The sequence below is a fragment of the Hevea brasiliensis genome, chromosome 14 (genome assembly GCF_030052815.1).
Source record: "Hevea brasiliensis isolate MT/VB/25A 57/8 chromosome 14, ASM3005281v1, whole genome shotgun sequence".
Taxonomy (NCBI): Eukaryota; Viridiplantae; Streptophyta; class Magnoliopsida; order Malpighiales; family Euphorbiaceae; genus Hevea; species Hevea brasiliensis.
This window is the reverse complement of record NC_079506.1, coordinates 16,494,329-16,513,094: the sequence shown is the minus strand read 5'-3', so window position 1 is coordinate 16,513,094 and position 18,766 is coordinate 16,494,329. Positions and strand designations below refer to the sequence as shown.

Below are 18,766 nucleotides of genomic sequence, written 5' to 3'. Positions count from 1 at the left end.
GGGCTTATGTGAATGCCCATAATGACCTTCTGGCCGAGCTGAGGAAGCAATGTCCTGAAGAGGACTTCTCCCGGATGAATGAGCTCGCCCCAGAGGCCGAAGATGAGAGCGACGAGGATCCAGAGAGAGAGAGAGAGAATGAGAGAAATGATGATATACTTAGAGATCTCCCCCAGCCGAATGACTTGTAAATTTTTATTTTGAAATGAAGTGAAGTTCTCTCTTTTTGTTCAATTTCTTGATGAGGTCGGAAAGCGTCCCAATTGTATGAGTACTTGATTGTTTGAACGTATTAGAACATCAAATTTAAAAGCAACTATTAACCTAAGTATAAGAGGTCGGAAAAACATTGTCAGCATGAGATCAGACTAAGCCATGACCAAACACCGGGTAGAACCTTAGAACATTAGAATTGGAAAGACTTGATTTGAATTCTTAAGATTGGAATCATCATTAAATCGGATAGAAACCTTAACTTTATTTTAAGGAATATCTGGGACATACAAGTGAGGAAACCGATTCTAGCATTAGTTAAATGACTTTCCACAATATTTTTAAAAGGGAGATCGGGAGGCAAGACTGGAGAGTACGGAGACCTGAAATTGGTTCGAACCCCTCTGATAAGAGATCGAAAAACAATTAACTAAGTGTAGGATCGGTTTATTTCATGATCAAGCAATCGATGTGTTTGGAAAAGTCATTTGTGATCGAAGGACATCGGCTGGGAGTCAATTTTAAAGTCCCTTGACCTCGATGATCAGCCAAAATATGGTGTTGACATATGGCCTTAGCAGAGGCAGTAAAAGAAGTTTTATGGTTACAAGATTTGGTGGGTGATCTTGGGCTGATACAGAACAAGGCAACAGTGTTTTGTGACAGCTAAAGTGCAATACATCTCACAAAGAATCAGATATACCATAAGCGAACTAAGCACTTTATTCGGGATATTGTATCTCAGGGGACAGTAGCTGTGCAGAAAGTCTCCACAAATATCATAATCCAGCAGATATGATGACCAAGGGAGTCCCAATCAGCAAGTTTAGGCATTGCCTAGACTTAGTTGGTATTTGTAATGCTCAGTAATGCCATTGCAAGGGCATATAGCAAGATAGAGTATTTGTGATTATTTTGTTGATGATAGAGGAAATTCAAGCCAACGGGAAGAATTATTATTTTTGTGGCTTTGAATTTTGGATATATTTTTCCATGGACCAGTATAAATATTATAATATTCTATCCTTTGTGGAAGAGTTGTGAGATATTCGGGAAACAAACTGGGGTTTGAGAGTTCTGATTGACTGTATCTTGCTCCTTTCATTATAATAAAACTTTTTCTTTTGTCTTGCCCGTGGACATAGACCTTACGGTTAAACCACTTTAAATCTTGTGTTATTCTTCTTCTCTTTTCAATACTGTATGATTGTGTGATTTGTGTATGTGCCTTAGATTTGCGTGCTTATTATAACAAACATGAATGGATTTTGAAGTAAAGCATGCAATCCTTTGGATTTATAGCTCTCCACAACAAAATGTAGAACATCCCAGCCTCTGTCACCCATAAGTTTGCAGCAATCTGGACAATGTGATGCAATACTTTTCATAACTTCTACATGTCTATTGCCCCTTGCTACTAGCAGAGTGAAGAGCGGTCTTTTTTCCATCTTCATTGCCAGTGTAAGCTATAGATTTATCAGCATCTAGTAGCAGCTTCACAGTTGACGAAATTACATACAGTAGGGTCATTTAACATGATCGTTTGATTTTAAAAGTCAGAATATAATGCAGGTGGTGTACTCTATATTTGGCACGCCCGCAAATTACAAGCTGTAAGCCAGCCGCAATTGTTTTACTAAGAAGACATTAGTTAATTAGTTATTTGTTAATTTTGTAATCTAAATAATAATAGGATTAACACGTATTTTTTGTACTTAATTACAATTCTCGTGGAACAATTTTTGATTTATCACTGTATTACTTATGTGATTCTGTGCACTTGCGAACACTTTTCAAATTTTTGACACTGTTGGCAGAGATTGAGGTATTATAAATAGTTAATTCTATTATTAACGTAGAAATTATTTTTGTTTATTAGGTTTTTGTCATTAGTTTCAATTTTGTTATTTTAAATTATTTTGTTTTTCATGTTAATAAATTTCTCCCCAAATTTGAATAGATATTGTCATATTATTATTATAGGAATTACAGGAGCAAAGAAAAGCTAAAAAAAGAGCTAGAAGGGAAGGGACTAACAAGCGACCAGTAAACTACCAGCGTTTTAAAAATGGAAGTATGTTAGTTTTCTTTTCTTAGTTTATATATTGCTGAGTGTTCCATGGTTGGGTACCGTCTGTATTATGATCAAAATTACAATTGTAATTTATCATGATTAGTAAACAACAAATTAATTTTGAAATAAATTGCACTGCTTGTCTGCTATTTTGGGTGATACATTGAGCTGGAAATTTTTCAATTGAAGTTTGGGGGGAAAACTTGAGATTATGTGATTCACGGTCTTTGAAATTGTGTCTTGCTTGAAATGCATATTCAGCAGATTTTTCAGATTTGAGATTGAATATTTGCTATTGAGCTTGTAGAGATCTGATGATTCGTTGATGGCTAACTAAAATCTTTTGATACCTTAATTGCTGCAATTCTTGGCTCAAAATTTTCTGATATAATTACTGACACCTTATCCACAACCATTTGATCTGAAATATTTTCTCCATAAATTTTCATTTCATTAATAATCGTAACTAGCTTTGAAACGTAATCTTTACCAGTTTCTTCTTCATTCATCTTTAATGACTCAAACTCCCTTATCGAATTTAACACCTTTGCTCAAACCTTTGTGGTCTTTGTGATATCATGTTGCGTTAAGTTGTGAGGATCCTGTCAATCGTTGCTTCCCTGCTATGTTTCTTCTCATCTCTGGGGAAAGTAATTATGGCTTCAGCTCTCTGTGAAGTTTGGAGTCTCAAGGGCCTTGAGTCAATCTGCGCTCTGTAGAAGGATGGAGGGATCTTGTGTTTAATTAGATGTGGTTCGTCTTGCAAAGTTGTTAGTTAGAGGGATTGTTGTTCAATTATGAGTATGGTGGATTCTTGTGGAATTTTCTGTTTTGGTGGCATTTTTTGGGCATGTTTCGTTGGTTGTGGCTGTTATTTTCTCTACTCCTAGTGATCCGTTTGTTAGTGAATAACTTCCTTGGTTTTACTCCTGATTCGGTGGTAGAGTGCTCATTGCTTGTTAAGGGCTGTGCATCTCTGGTTCTTTATTGATGGGCTTCAGGTGTCAGGGCTGTGCTTCGCTGGTTCTTCGGGTTCTAGTTTATTTTGAATTTCTTTTCCTTCTCTCAAGTTTATCGGTTCCTTGCAAAAGAGGGCTGAAATTCTCAATCGATTTGTTTCAAGGTTTATTTATTAGTGGACATCGTTCAGTGGTTGTGCAGCGCGTTTGTAATTTGGTCGAGCAAGCCTCTTCTACCCATTCTCATCGTTTCTATGGATAGTTGGGTTATGCTTGCTGCTCTTCATAGCTCGGTTGGTTCTCCTGTATTTTGATGATTGGTTTCTGCCCTTAAGTTGTTTCTTGCTTTTGTAGAGGCTGCATGGTGCTTTCGAGGGATTTCGCTCCATCGTAATTGCTGTTTGTCGCTCTTCTTTAGGCTATTGTTTTGTTTAGATTTGGTCTGTCTCCCTCTTTTTTTTGGCGTTATCCTGCTGAGCTTGTGTCTCTTTTCTGTTTTGGTTTCTAGTTCTGTATCGTGTTCTTGTATCTTTCTTCCATTCTGATCCTAGATTAGGTGTTGGATCTGGCTTTGTTGCTCTGTTTTTCTATTTCAATAGATTTTTCCGTTTAAGAAAAAGAAAATGATCCTTACTTGTTAAGAATCTTGAAACTCCTCAGGAGTATCCCAAGCTGATTTCGCCATTGTTGCTCCCATAATTCTTGGAATTATTGATGCTGGATTGAGAAATGAGAGTGCTTTAGAATTGTTAGTTGACTCTTCCCTTTGTTTCCTCAATTGAACAACACTAGGCATACATTGAAACTTGCAAACTTTTAACCTCTAAGAAGAAACTTACCTAGAAGCTCAAATTTACATAAAAACAGTTGGACGCTGGGGACTGTTTGTTTGCTGCTAGTATTTCAATTGCCAAATATGATATGGAATCAGTGAGGTCCTTATTAACTCCTTCAGTCAGCTTCTATCTTCAAATCTGGTCAATCCAAGCTCTAAAGTGGCTAGCGGCGATGGTGAATGGACGAGTTAGTCCAATCGGATATTAAGTGACCTTCAATAATTACACTTTTATAATTTTATAGGATTTCATAGTTACATTTATTTAAAAAAAAATTAATAGTTACAAATTTATAAAGTTTAAATATCAAATTAAATGAGATGTAATTAATGGTGAAGGGTACTAAGTAACCTTTCGTACAAATCTTGAGGGCCGAAGATATAATTGCTCTAAAGTTTATTCAAATTTCAACTTATTTACATCACTAAAGTAATTATCATTATAAGTGACTATATATGAATTATATAATTAGTTAGTCCATAAAAATATCCAATCCATAAATACATCCAATAAATTAATTTCATATAAAAATTTCTCAAATACCTTTTTTATAAGCAGATGAATTATTTTATATTTAAATTATCCAGGAATTTCTCAAATACTTGAAAAAAGATTAATCTAAATCTCCAGTTCTAACTTGAGAGAGTGGGAGTGAAGCCCTCAATATGAGGAGCATTGACACCAAAAAGCTCCCTACGAAGATCCAAGTGATGTTCCTGTAGGAACTTGGCAGCGCAACATATGTGCCTGTTGTAAAGGCCACCACCATTAATATTGTAGCGATGATGGTCAACCAAGAAGCACAGGAAAACAACTGAAAGAACTTTCTCTTATTTCCTTGCATTGCCAACATGAACTGGATAAGCACAACAGAAGTGGAGAACACAAGTGCAAATCCATTTGACAGAAGAAACACTTGAAATGCTGCCTTTTTTGATAATACTGCAGTCCCTTTATCAGAAATGTATCCACCAGGAATTGTGAAACCGGCCGCGAAAGTTACTGTTGCAATGAGTGTGGCTACTATCAGGTGGGAGTCTTTGGCTTTCTTGAGTTCAGAGATCATGCCCTCAACTCTTTCCATTGACTTTGAGTTATCTTCTTGGATGATCTTGTTTCGACGACTTCGTTTACATCCAGCCGTTCTCAAGTTTATTATTGTACCTCGCTGCAACATGATTAATTAATTAATTGTGAAAATTTTCACAATTATATGCTAATTATCAACTACTTTCCGGTTGATAAAAAGATGACACAATGGTCACATTTCAATAAACAAGTTAGTGTAAAAGAATTGCATTATTAAACAAGTTATTCAGGTTCGACTATCCAAATATTCAAAATTCAATTTGATTTTAATCGAGTCAAGGCGAACTCAAATACCTCCAATATCATATCAAGCTAAGTTGAAGTATGAAAAATGAAATTCCCCAATTTCAAGGTAAAGTACTCTAATTTGTGAATGAGATCATGTGTGTAATAGTTTAAGTCGTCGTACCCTTGTTAAACGAACTTTCACATTGTCAGTTGTGGCCAAAACAATGTCCAGAGCAGTCAAGTTCTCCTTATTAATAGCTTTCATATCAACAAGGGGTTGCCGTATCAGAGTTTTACAGTTGAACCGAAGAGCAGCAAGAAAGTGGAGAGGTGTGTTCCCTTTATTATCTTTCTGATTTATGAGATTGGACATGAATGAATTTTGAAGAAGAGCACGCAACCCTTTGGATCTATAGCTCTCCACAGCAAAATGCAGAACATTCCGGCCTCTGTCATCGACAAGTTCGCAGCAATCTGGACAATGTGATACAATGCTTTTCATAACTTCTACATGTCTGTCGCCCTTGCTAGCAGCAATGTGAAGAGGGGTCTTTTTTCCATCTTCATCGCCAATGTAAGCTGCAGATTTATCAGCATCTAGTAGCAGATTCACGATTGACAAGTGACCAAAGTGTGAAGCATGGTGCAGTGGAGTCCATCCTTGTTGATCAATCTTTTTGGTGAGATCAGTATTGGTTTTGCGCAATATTCTTCTTGTCATTTCTAAACACAGTGAGAAGATGTAAAATTCTATCCAAGAAGGCAAGGACATGTACATTTTATTCTATAATGAAATTGAGTAAAAGGGCATTCTCAATGTACAGGACTCTTCCAAGGGGCATAGGAACTTGGGACTTTGCCCCAGGTGAGAGGCGTTATCACCAGGCTAATAATTAAGCCTGAGATTCTTTCTCTGCTTTGCAAGAGTGCTAGGGAAATTAAAGATACCGACTACTAATTAAATTAATGTAAACATACCTGCATCATTGTTGATTACTGCTTCGTGCAAAGCTGTTCTACCATTAGGGCCATTGTATTCTGGCGAAGTGCAGGTTTCCAAAATTTCAGACAGAATATCACCATAGCCTCTCTCAGCAGCTAGGTAAAGTGGACTTTCACCAGCAGCATTAGCTAAATAACAATAATCAACATCTTCTTTAGACAGTAATCTTCGAACCACGTTAAGATGATTATACCTCACCGCTTCGTGCAAGGCAGTGTCTTTTTCTGTATTCATCTTTCTCAGCATCTCCCTCACTGCAGCTGCTCCGCGTTCAAGGTCATCATGCTGGGCTTCTGCGTGTTCAATTAGTGCTTCCGCTATGTCGTCATGCCCGTATCTTGCTGCAAAGTGCAGTGGAGTTTCATCTCTTATATTAGCCTGATCTAACAGCGATGGACACTTTTGGAGTATTTCGCACATGAATTCGAATGATTTTGCTGCATTTGCCCGTGCACTGATGTAAATATGCAGAACTGTGTTTTTGTTTGGAGTGACTAGAAGATCAAGGGGTTGGTCGTAGCCATTGAAGGGACTGATAATGCCTTCTGCTGCAGCCCTGAGCAAATTGGGATCCATGCATGAGATAATTTCGGTTTGCGCTGGGGGATCATCGAAATTCCTAGTCTCTGCAGTAACGTCCTGGGAATTTGAGGAATCCATATTTGCATAGGTAGACTTGCAATTTTTTGTTTACATAGCAAGCCACAAGGATCTTATAATTTGGGATGAATTTCAATAACAATCCCTGAACTTATATGGTTTTAACACTACAGTCCTTAAACTTTAAAATGTAACATAAAACTCCCTAAACTTTCAAATTTTACACAGTAAAATTCCTCTAACTTTCAATTACTAATTTTTCTCTAATTTGAACAGCTCCGCATGGCTCTTAGTCAACATTTCTCTCTCCTCTCTTATTCAAATTGTAAAATTATTCTCTCTGCACCTCAAAAATCATTATATTTACAGTGAGAAAAATGATTCAATTTACACATAACTTAAAAGAGAAAAGAGAAATATTAACTAAGCTCTACGCTAGAACTGTTCAGGTCAGTGTCTAACTGAAAAACCGATAATTAGAGGTTCGATAGATTTTACTGTGCAAAATTTAAAAGTTGAAGGGGTTTTATGTTACATTTTTAAGTTGAAGGACTATAATGTTATATTAAATAAGTTCAAGGACGGTTGTCAAAATTTATCCTATAATTTGCATAGCAGTGAGCTTTAGCAGGCAAATTATAAAGTTGTTATAGATCTCCAATTCAAGTTATTATGATCAGATTCAAATATATATTAATTTAGAAAAAATTTTAATTACACCAGAATGTATAAACTATTTTATATACTCAATCCATAAAAAATTAAGAAATCATATTTTGTAGTGGATTCACCATGTTTTATAATAGAGTTCACCATTATTAATAATATGTCAGTTATTCATTAGATAGGTGTATACACCCTAATACAGGTAAGAAGTTCCTATCAAAGCAAAGTTGTCATTCATGAACACGATTGTATTAATGTTTACGCCAACGACTTCCTATCAATACAGCTTGACCAAGACTCCTTTGCAAGTCAACTCAAAACAGGAGGAAAAAAAAATGCTTTCACATGAACTACAGCTGATTAATGCAAAGAAAAATGACAGTAGCCATATATATCTACAATCAATCTATAATCTATAATTTGTATTATATATGAATGTGATATAAATGTGTGAAGAAAAAATATTAGCTTTTTAAAAAATGTCATTCATTTTTTTAATTAATTATAATAATATTTAAAATTCTTAATTTTAGAATTCATATAAATTTAAAATTCTTAATCTTAATTATACTCTAACTTTAATTACATATAAAATTCTATGAGAAATAATTAATTAAAATAAAAAATTAATAAATGAAAAATAAAAAATAGAATTAATTTATATATAGAGAGAGGAAGGGCAACATTTGAATTTTCAAATTATTTTTATTATTTACAAAAATACTAAAAACATATTTACTATGACAAATAAATAATTCGTTGCCAATAATGAATGTGACGACAATAATTTATCACTAATTTATATAATTTCATCGTTAACACTATTTAGTGACAAAATGATATGTCACAAATAATTTGAGTAATAAGAGGCTTTTCATATGTTATCATCGCTAATAATTTTTGCGATGAAACATTTGTCACTAAATCTATATAATATCAATTTTTATAATATATTATACCATTGCTAATAACTTTTAGCAAAGGAAAATTGTTCCTAAATATCTAATAATTTCAATTTTAATATTACAATAATTAATATAAATTAAAATTTTAATATATTTTCATAATAATTCTACTCATACTAGAAAAACATATTATAATTATCAATATAGTAATTCTATAATTTTAATTCTATAAGTATTATTAATTCATTAAAAATATTTAATTTATTTTAATAAAATTAATAAAAAACATTAAATTTTGAATATTACTCTTACTTTTTTTTTTTACCTATTTTAAATATTTACAAACTTATAAATTTATTATGAAAAATTTAAATATTTAATTAAATAAAAATTTACATTTATATTAATAAATATGCAATTCTAATCCTATGCAATTACAACTATTTTATTTATTACAGATTTCTGGTCAATTTAATAAATATAGATATCGGTAATGGATAAATTTTAACTAAATAATAAAATTAAATATTTGAATTCATTTGTCACTAAATCTATATAATATCAATTTTTATAATATACTATACCATTGCTAATAACTTTTAGCAAAGGAAAATTGTTGCTAAATATCTAATAATTTCAATTTTAATATTACAATAATTAATATAAATTAAAATTTTAATATTATTTTCATAATAATTCTACTTATACTAGAAAAACATATTATAATTATCAATATAGTAATTCTATAATTTTAATTCTATAAGTATTATTAATTTATTAAAAATATTTAATTTATTTTAATAAAATTAATAAAAAACATTAAATTTTGAATATTACTCTTACTAATTTTTTTTACCTATTTTAAATATTTACAAATTTATAAATTTATTATGAAAAATTTAAATATTTAATTAAATAAAAATTTACATTTATATTAATAAATATGCAATTCTAATCCTATGCAATTACAACTATTTTATTTATTACAGATTTCTGGTCAATTTAATTTATATAGATATCGGTAATGGATAAATTTTAACTAAATAATAAAATTAAATATTTGAATTCATTTGTCACTAAATCTATATAATATCAATTTTTATAATATACTATACCATTGCTAATAACTTTTAGCAAAGGAAAATTGTTGCTAAATATCTAATAATTTCAATTTTAATATTACAATAATTAATATAAATTAAAATTTTAATATTATTTTCATAATAATTCTACTTATACTAGAAAAACATATTATAATTATCAATATAGTAATTCTATAATTTTAATTCTATAAGTATTATTAATTCATTAAAAAATATTTAATTTATTTTAATAAAATTAATAAAAAACATTAAATTTTGAATATTACTCTTACTAATTTTTTTTACCTATTTTAAATATTTACAAACTTATAAATTTATTATGAAAAATTTAAATATTTAATTAAATAAAAATTTACATTTATATTAATAAATATGCAATTCTAATCCTATGCAATTACAACTATTTTATTTATTACAGATTTCTGGTCAATTTAATAAATATAGATATCGGTAATGGATAAATTTTAACTAAATAATAAAATTAAATATTTGAATTTTTAATCTATTAGTCACAAATTTATTACTTTTTTTAAATTTATTAATAGTGATAAAAATATTGTTTTAACCAAACGTAGAATTTATTTTTATATATAAATAAATTTTCATTTATTTCATTTTCATTAAAATGAAAATAAAGTATTTTTTATATTCTCAAATTCAATATAACAAATTAAAAATAATTGTAATTAAAAAATTTAATGAAATTATTATAATTGCTTTTTAATTTTGACTAATTTAGGTAAATAGAATAAAACAAATACTAATTTTTCAATTTTGATAAAATTAATTAAAATTTTAAAAAAAATAAAAAAAATGTGCTTAGAATTTTTTTTACTAATTAGTTATTTTTAAATAAATTTTATTTTTAACTTAATAAAATATTATCATTTATAAATTTATTAAAAATTTTAAAAATAATATTTTTAAAAATAATATTCATAAAAATTATTTATATTTTATTTGAATCATTTGAAATAAAAATAAATTTTAATCTTGTACTAAAATATAATAAAAAATCATAATATCAAATTTAAATGCTCACTTGTCCAAAGTTTTATCTATTTAAATAAATTTTATATTATTATTTAATGGCTAAATGACTAAAAAAAAACCTTTATAAGTTCTTTTAATTTTTAAACTAATATTTTAATTTTATCAATTTAATCTCAAATTTTCACATTAATTTCAATTTTAATAATTAGCCTAATTGAATTACTTGATTGATAAAAACAATTTAAATATTTGCCTACATTATTAATATTAGTCAATCTTTTTATTTTTATATTTAATTAGTTATTCCTAAATTGATAAAAATATTATTTTAATTAATTTTTCTATCATTTTGAAAATTATAGTTACATTTATTTTGATTATGTTATTTGTTCATATTTTATGTTTAAATATTTAATTTTTTTTAGCTTTAAATTTGACAAGAAAGTGATAAGAAAGATGTGAATCAATAGTATAAGTAGAAAGACAGAAAGAAAAAAAAATTAGTTAATTATATTAGATATATTATTTATTTATTTATTTTATTAATATGAAGTTTGTTAAAATTAATAAAAATATTAAAATTATTGAATATATTAATAAAAATAAAAAGAGTAGTTAAAATTGATATAATAAATTAAAATTTTTAAATTATTTTTATCAATTGATGACTTCAATTGTTTTTAATTCAATTTATTATTAAAATTGAAAATAATTGGCAATATTTAAGATCAAATTAATAAAATTAAAAGTTTTAACTAAAATTAATAATTGATATAAAAGTTTTGATTTTTTTTATCATTTAACCTTATTTAATTATATAAATATATGAATATTTAAAATTATATTAAAGAGTAAAATTAACATATAATATATAATTATAACAATGTATTTTTAAATTATATAATTTAAGTTTTCATTAATATATTCACCATATATACCTTTTTGTTTTAAATATTTCATTTTTTTAATTTTTTAATTTACATTATATATATATATATATATATATATATATATATATTATAAAAATTTATCCAATCATCAACCTAACTTCTTACTTATAGTCTACCTTTCTTTCTTAATAATTAATTAATGAATATAAACATATGAATGGATAATTTATGAACTGGTCAAATAATTTTTATAATTTTTTAATTTACAGTAAATAATATTTAACAAATTAAAATCTTAGACTTTATTATAAATCTTATTTTAAAAAAATACTTATATAGAAAAAAATTTTAACTCATAAATAATTTTATTAATAATAAATAATAATCTATAATTTAACGGCTTAATAATGAATTTTTTAAAAAATTTTATAATTATAACTAATTCTTTTCTTTTTTTACAATTTTAGCAGGGGTTTAAAAGTTTTTTTTTAACCTATAATCAAAATAGATTTAAATTAGTTAAAGTGAATTGACATTTCATAATTTTAATTACTAATTTATTTTAATTTTAACTTCTTAACAAAAATAATTAATATTTAAAATAAGTTAAAATTTTCAAAAAATGAAGAATTAACTATAATAGCAAAAAGTAAAAAAAAAATTAAAAAGTGAGAAAGAGGGGACATTGGGATTTTCAAAAATATCCTTTATTATTTTTATTATTTACAAAAAATACCAAAAAAGTATTTATAAAAAATTATGAATTCTAAAATTCTTATTGCATTAAGTAAAAATCAAGCAATAAAACACACATTTTTTTTCTCTTATAATATTTACACTAAATGAAATATAATAACTTTATTTAAAAATTTAAACTATTTTGAAAATAACTTTTAGTAAATAATAAATTTTAATTTATAAATCAAAATATTTATATTCTATATTTATGGTATTTTATTTATAATTTTTTAATCACTAAAGTAATACGTATTAAAAATTTTATTTCATGTATTTTATTTATAATTTTTTTAATTGACTAAAGTAATATAACTTATTAATTTTATTTTCTTATAATTTTTTAAATAAACTTTAACTAGAAGTAAGATATAGTTATATTAATAAATATTTAAATTTAAATGACTGTTAAAAATAATATATTATGATAATATCATATCATATACGAAAAATTAAAATAAAATTATAAAAAACCGGTGATCAATTTTTGTAGGTATTTATTCTAAAATTTTATTTTTTATTTTCTTCTTAATATTACCTACAAAAAGCGATTTTATTAATAATTATCGATAAAAACTTTTCGTAAATAAAATTTTTTAAGCTTTTTAAATTTTTTTTTTCTTTTTAGAATTACCAACTAAATATGGTTCGTTAGTAATTACCGATGAAAAGTTTTCATAGGTATTTATTTTAAAATTTTATTTTTTATTTTCTCTTTAATATTACCTACGAAAATCGATTTCGTTGATAATTACTGATGAAAACTTTTCGTAGGTAAAATTTTTTGGGCTTTTTAAATTTTTTTAATTTTCTTTTAATATTATCGGCTAAATACGAATTAGTGAATAATTACCAACAAAAAATTTCGTCGGTATTTTTTTTATTTAGTCGCTATTTTTATCGTTAAAATTTTTCTTTTCTATTTTCTTCTTAGAATTACAGACTAAATATAGTCGATTAGTAATTACCGATGATTAATTTTTGTAGGTATTTGTTTTAAAATTTTATTTTTTATTTTCTCCTTAATATTACCTATAAAAAACGATTTTATTACCTGCGACAACTTCTCATAGGTAAAATTTTTTGAGCTTTTTAAAATTTTTCTTTTCTATTTTCTTCTTAGAACTACCGATTAAATATAGTTTATTGGTAATCACCGATGAAAATTTTTCATAGATATTTATTTTAAAATTTTATTTTTTATTTTCTCCTTAATATTATCTACGAATATCAATTTCGTTGATAATTATTGACAAAAACTTTTTATAGGTAAAATTTTTTGAGCTTTTTAAATTTTTTTTAATTTTCTTTTAATATTACTGACTAAATACGAATTAGTCAGTAATTACCAATGAAAAATTTTGTTGGTATTTTTTTTTATTTAGTCACTAATTTTGTCGCTAAAATTTTTCTTTTCTATTTTCTTTTTAGAATTACAAACTAAATTTTAAAATTTTTCTTTTCTATTTTCTTCTTAGAACTACCGATTAAATATAGTTTATTGGTAATCACCGATGAAAATTTTTCATAGATATTTATTTAAAAATTTTATTTTTTATTTTCTCCTTAATATTACCTACGAAAATCTTCGTTGATAATTACTGATAAAAACTTTTCGTAGGTAAAATTTTTTGAGATTTTTAAATTTTTTTTAATATTACCGAATAAATAAGAATTAGTTGGTAATTACCAACAAAAAATTTTGTCAGCATTTTTTTATTTGGTTGCTAATTTTTTCACTAATATTAGGCACCAATTTTACCTACGAAATTACGCCGTCAGTAAAATGTTTGTTAGTAATTTCATTGGTATAAATTGATTTAAATTTTATTTCTTTTTTTCATCAATAAAATATCGGTAAATCATTTATAAATTACTAATGAAATTATGTAGTCGATAATTTTTGTAGTTATTTTTAAAATTTTTTATAATATAATTTTCTAGCTATATTTTAGGTAGACCAAGACTTCAGAAAGAAACAAGAAAAGTAGATCAAGACCACAATGTAGTTTAAGTAGACCAAGACATTCGAAAGAAACAAAAAAAGTATAGCAATAATAGGTAGACCAAGACCACGACACATATAGTTTTTTAAGTAGACCAAGACTTTCGAAAGAAACGAAAAAGGCATAGCAAGATTAGGTAGACCATGACCACGGCACATATAGTTTTTTAAGTAGACCAAGACTTCCAGGATACATAATAATAATAAATAAATAAAGAAAGACTTTGCATTTGAGAAATAATGAACCACCCTCTCCTTTCTTGTTTTTTTCTTCGTAATTGTTTTTAAATATTCACAATCATTGAATTATCCGTGTGAACGAATAAAAGAGGACAAACAAGGAAAAAAGATTAAAACAACAAATTAACAAGAACAAGCTAAAAATTTTAAAAAATTTGGAGAATGAATAATTCAACAAGTTAGTTCATAGAAATACAACTAAACATTAATCCCAACGACACATAATATGATAAAAGTAATTGTTAATTCTGTACTTGTCTCGTAGAGGAAAATTATAAAATATTCTTATATATAAAATTAAATAAAACATCTTGTTATATTATAGAAATGCTAGTCTTTCTTAAAATAAATATAAGAGAATAAGTACGTAGTCATTTTTAATAAGAGTTAAAATAAATATTAAATTTAAAATAAAAGTAATAATTTAACAAGTTGGTTCGTTGAAGTACAATTATATATTAATTCCCACTACCCATGATGTGAACAATAATTGTTAATTTTTTTTTTTTTTCAAAAGATATGCAAGTGTACAATTAAATAATATAATGATTCTTTATTTTTTTTAATAAATCATTTTCAAGTGAAAAATAAGGATGGCAATAAGTTGAATTTTTAGGTTATTCACTTTGATTGAATTTTAATATTATAGGTTTGAATAGTATATAATTGAGTTTGAGTTAGATTCGAATTTTACATGTTAGATATTCGTTATTCAAATTTATTTATATAAATATTTAATTAATATAAAATAAATTTTTATATATTTTATTATATAAAATAAAATTAAAATATTTTATGAAATTATTAAATTTTTGAAATATAAATTATTAATAAAAATAATTTTAATGTAAATTTTTAATTAAAAAATATAAAATTAAACAGATTCAAGTATTTTTTAGATAATAATAATCGGATTCGGAATAAGGGTTTAAGTAGTTAAAAATAAATTTTAATCGGATTCAAGATAAATTCAAATTTTAAAAATATTAAACAAATTTGTGTTCAGGTTTAAATAAATAATTTTCATGAATATCTTCAATCCTTTATGGAAGAAGTTAAGGATTGTAATCAAGGGAAATTTTTGGACATTTATTGTACAGGTGTATTGCATGTTTTCTATATACATTATTTTTATTTAATATTTTTATATATAATTTTTTACTAATTTTTTATATATGATATAATATTATTATAATACATTATTATTATTATTATTAATGTTATAATTTTTTTATTTTTTATGACATATGTGTTGTATGTGCACTTTATCATTTTTAGATTTTCAATTAATGATAATGAAAGCATATATCATTAGAAATTAAAAATAAGAAATTATAAATTTGTAAGTAATATGATAAGAGGTGAAATTTATTATAAAAAATTTATAATTATAACATAATTTTATAATTGTAAGTGTTTTATAAATATATTTTATTGGTTAATATATTTTCGTATTAAATTTCTTTAATAATAAAATGTTGAGTTTTTTTTAAATACTTAGATTTTAGCATTTTATAATTTCTATAAAACATATATAATTAGTTTAAAAAATTTAAATTTTTCCCAATACTATTTAAGGGTCTATAGAAATTATAAAATGAAGTAGATAAGCACAAACTTATTCTCATTGCTTTGCATTGGCAATGTGAAGTAGATAAGCACAACAGAAGTAGAGAGGATCAGTGCAAATCCATCTGCTAGAAGAAACACTTTAAATGCTGCTTCTTCTGATAATACTGCAGTCCCTTTGTCAGAAATGTATCCAGCAGCCATTGTGAAACCGGCTACGAAAGTTACTGTTGCAGTGAGTGTTGCCGCTATCTGTTGGGTTTCGTTGGCTTTCTTGAGTCCATGCTCTCAATTCTTTTCATTCTCTCTGACCTATCTTCTTGGACGATCTTATTTTAATGACATTGTTTACATCCAGCGTTAATCAAGTTTCTTCTTGTACCTTCTGATAGATGATTTCTTCTTGCAACTTGCTGTAACATGATCAATTAATTGTCAAATTTTCCACAATTATATCTTAATTATAAACTGCTTTCCAGTCGGTCAAAAATGGACATATTGATTACTATTCAATTTAGAGTAAATGAATTGAATTATTAAAAATATTACTCGGATTCAACCATGAAAATATTCAAAAGTCAACTCAACTTTAATTAAGTCGAATCAAACTCAAATTTGTAGAATATCAAATCAAGCTAAATTGAAGCATGAAAAATAAAATCCCGAGTTTCAAGCCTTTAAGTTTTGAGTTGATTAGGTTCTGTTTGAAGGAGTTAAGAAAATATAAATAATAGAAGGGTAAAAAATGTACGGAGGGGAAAGGTTAAAGAGGATTATAATAAAAAAAATTTCATGTTTTGGAAGGTGTGAAGTAATGAAAAGATAAAAGGAGGTAATGTATATTTTTAACATTTGAGAAAAGGTGAATGAATAGTAAATTTATGGTTATAAAAATAAAAATAGTTATAATTCTCACCTCCCCTTCCTTACACCCTAATTAATTTGGAGCGTAAGAAAAATCGAGATTTGAAGGACAAGAGAGGTAAGGCTTACCCTTACTTATTCTTACCCTAAATTAATTCACATCTTTCCAAATTTCCAAACAGGAGGACATAACTTACTTACTCCTCTTTACCTTCATTTATTCCTTCTTCATCCTCGTTTAAACAGACCATAAATTTCTCCGTTAAGGTAAAGTCTAATTTGTGAATGTAATCATGTGTGTAATGGTTTAAGTTGTAATACCTTTGTTAAACTAGCTTCCACAATGTCAGTTGTGGGCAAAACAATGTCCAGAGCAGTCAAGTTATCCTTATTAGTAGCATTCTTGTCAACAAGGGGATGCTTTATCAGAGTTGTACAGTTAAGCCCAAGAGCAGCAAGCAGGTGGAGAGGTGTGTTCCCTTCTTCATCTTTCTGATTTATGAGATTGGACATGAATGGATTTTGAAGAAAAGCACGCAATGCTTCAATACCATAGCTTTCCTCAGCAAAATGCAGAACATTCCGGCCTCTGTCATAGACAAGTTCGCAGCAATCTGGACAATGAGATGCAATACTTTTAATAACATTCACATGGCCATCGCCCTGGCTAGCAGCAATGTGAAGAGGGGTCATTCTTCCATCTTCATCGCCAATGTAAGCTGCAGATTTATCAGCATCTAGTAGCAGCTTCACGATTAACAAGTGACCAAAGTGTGAAGCATGGTGCAGTGGAGTCCATCCTTGTTGATCAATTTTTTTGGTGAGATCAGTATTGGTTTTGCGCAATATTCTTCTCGTCATTTCTAAACACAGTGAGAAGATGTAAAATTCTACCAAGAAGCCAAGAACGTGTACATTTTATTCTATAATGAAATTGAATAAAAGGGCATTCTCAATGCATAGGACTCTCAAGGGGCATAGGAACTTGGAACTTTGCCCCACGTGAGAGGTGTTATCACCAGGCTAATAATTAAGCCCGCGATTCTTTCTTTGCTTTGTAAGAGTGCTGGGGAAATTAAAGAAGACTACTAATTAAATTAATGTAAACATACCTGCATCATTGCTGATTGCTGCTTCATGCAAAGCTGTTCTACCATTAGGGCCATTGTATTCTGGCGAAGTGCAGGTTTCCAAAATTTCAGACAGAATATCACCATAGCCTCTCTCAGCGGCTAGGTAAGGTGGACTTTCACCAGCTTCATTAGCTAAATAACAATAATTAACATCTTCTTTAGCCAGTAATCTACGAACCACGTTAAGATGATTATATCTCGCCGCTTCGTGTAAGGCAGTGTCTTTCTCTGTATTCATCTTTCTCATCATCTCCCATACTGCAGCTTCTCCCATACTGCAGCTGCTCCGCGTTCAACGTCATCATGCTGGGCTTCTGCGTGTTCAATTAGTGCTTCCGCTATGTCGTCATGCCCGTATCTTGCTGCAAAGTGCAGTGGAGTTTCATCTCTTATATTAGCCTGATCTAAGAGTGACCGACATTTTTGTAGGATTTTATGCATGAATTCGATTGATTTTGCTGCATTTGCTCGTGCAGTGATGTAAATATGTAGAACTGTGTTTTTGTTTGGAGTAAGTAGAAGATCAAGGGGTTGGACATCGCCATAGAAGGGACTAATATTGCCATCTGCTGCAGCCCTGAACAAATCGGGATCCATATGCATGCATGACATAATTTTGGTTTGTCCAAGGGGATGATCACAATTCCTAGTCCAAACTATC

The 18,766-nt window shown here is 27.6% G+C and overlaps 2 protein-coding genes across 2 annotated transcripts; both read right to left on the bottom strand.

The window, feature by feature from the left end:
• Positions 1–4,583: 4,583 nt before the first annotated feature.
• LOC110672892 (ankyrin repeat-containing protein At5g02620) lies at positions 4,584–6,993 on the bottom strand. The gene is made up of 3 exons (XM_021835817.2): positions 6,378–6,993; positions 5,581–6,122; positions 4,584–5,250 (listed from the first exon to the last, which is right to left on the bottom strand). The coding sequence occupies exons 1-3, from the start codon at positions 6,976–6,978 to the stop codon at positions 4,696–4,698; spliced, it is 1,698 nt and encodes a 565-aa protein (XP_021691509.2). The 5' UTR covers positions 6,979–6,993; the 3' UTR covers positions 4,584–4,695.
• A 10,270-nt stretch (positions 6,994–17,263) lies between these two features.
• On the bottom strand, positions 17,264–18,379 carry LOC110631971 (uncharacterized). Its single transcript, XM_021780026.2, has 2 exons — positions 18,085–18,379; positions 17,264–17,835 (listed from the first exon to the last, which is right to left on the bottom strand). Exons 1-2 carry the CDS (start codon positions 18,377–18,379, stop codon positions 17,264–17,266), a joined length of 867 nt encoding a protein of 288 aa, XP_021635718.2.
• Between the last annotated feature and the right edge of the window lie 387 nt (positions 18,380–18,766).

Coding starts and splice junctions, on each gene's coding strand:
- LOC110672892 (XM_021835817.2), bottom strand. CDS start 6,978: ATGGATCCCAATTTGCTCAGGGCTGCAGCAGAAGGCATTATCAGTCCC. Junction 6,123..6,377: donor AGTAATCAACAATGATGCAG/GTATGTTTACAT, acceptor CACTGTGTTTAG/AAATGACAAGAAGAATATTG. Junction 5,251..5,580: donor TGAAAGTTCGTTTAACAAGG/GTACGACGACTT, acceptor ATCATGTTGCAG/CGAGGTACAATAATAAACTT.
- LOC110631971 (XM_021780026.2), bottom strand. CDS start 18,379: ATGGGAGAAGCTGCAGTATGGGAGATGATGAGAAAGATGAATACAGAG. Junction 17,836..18,084: donor AGCAATCAGCAATGATGCAG/GTATGTTTACAT, acceptor CACTGTGTTTAG/AAATGACGAGAAGAATATTG.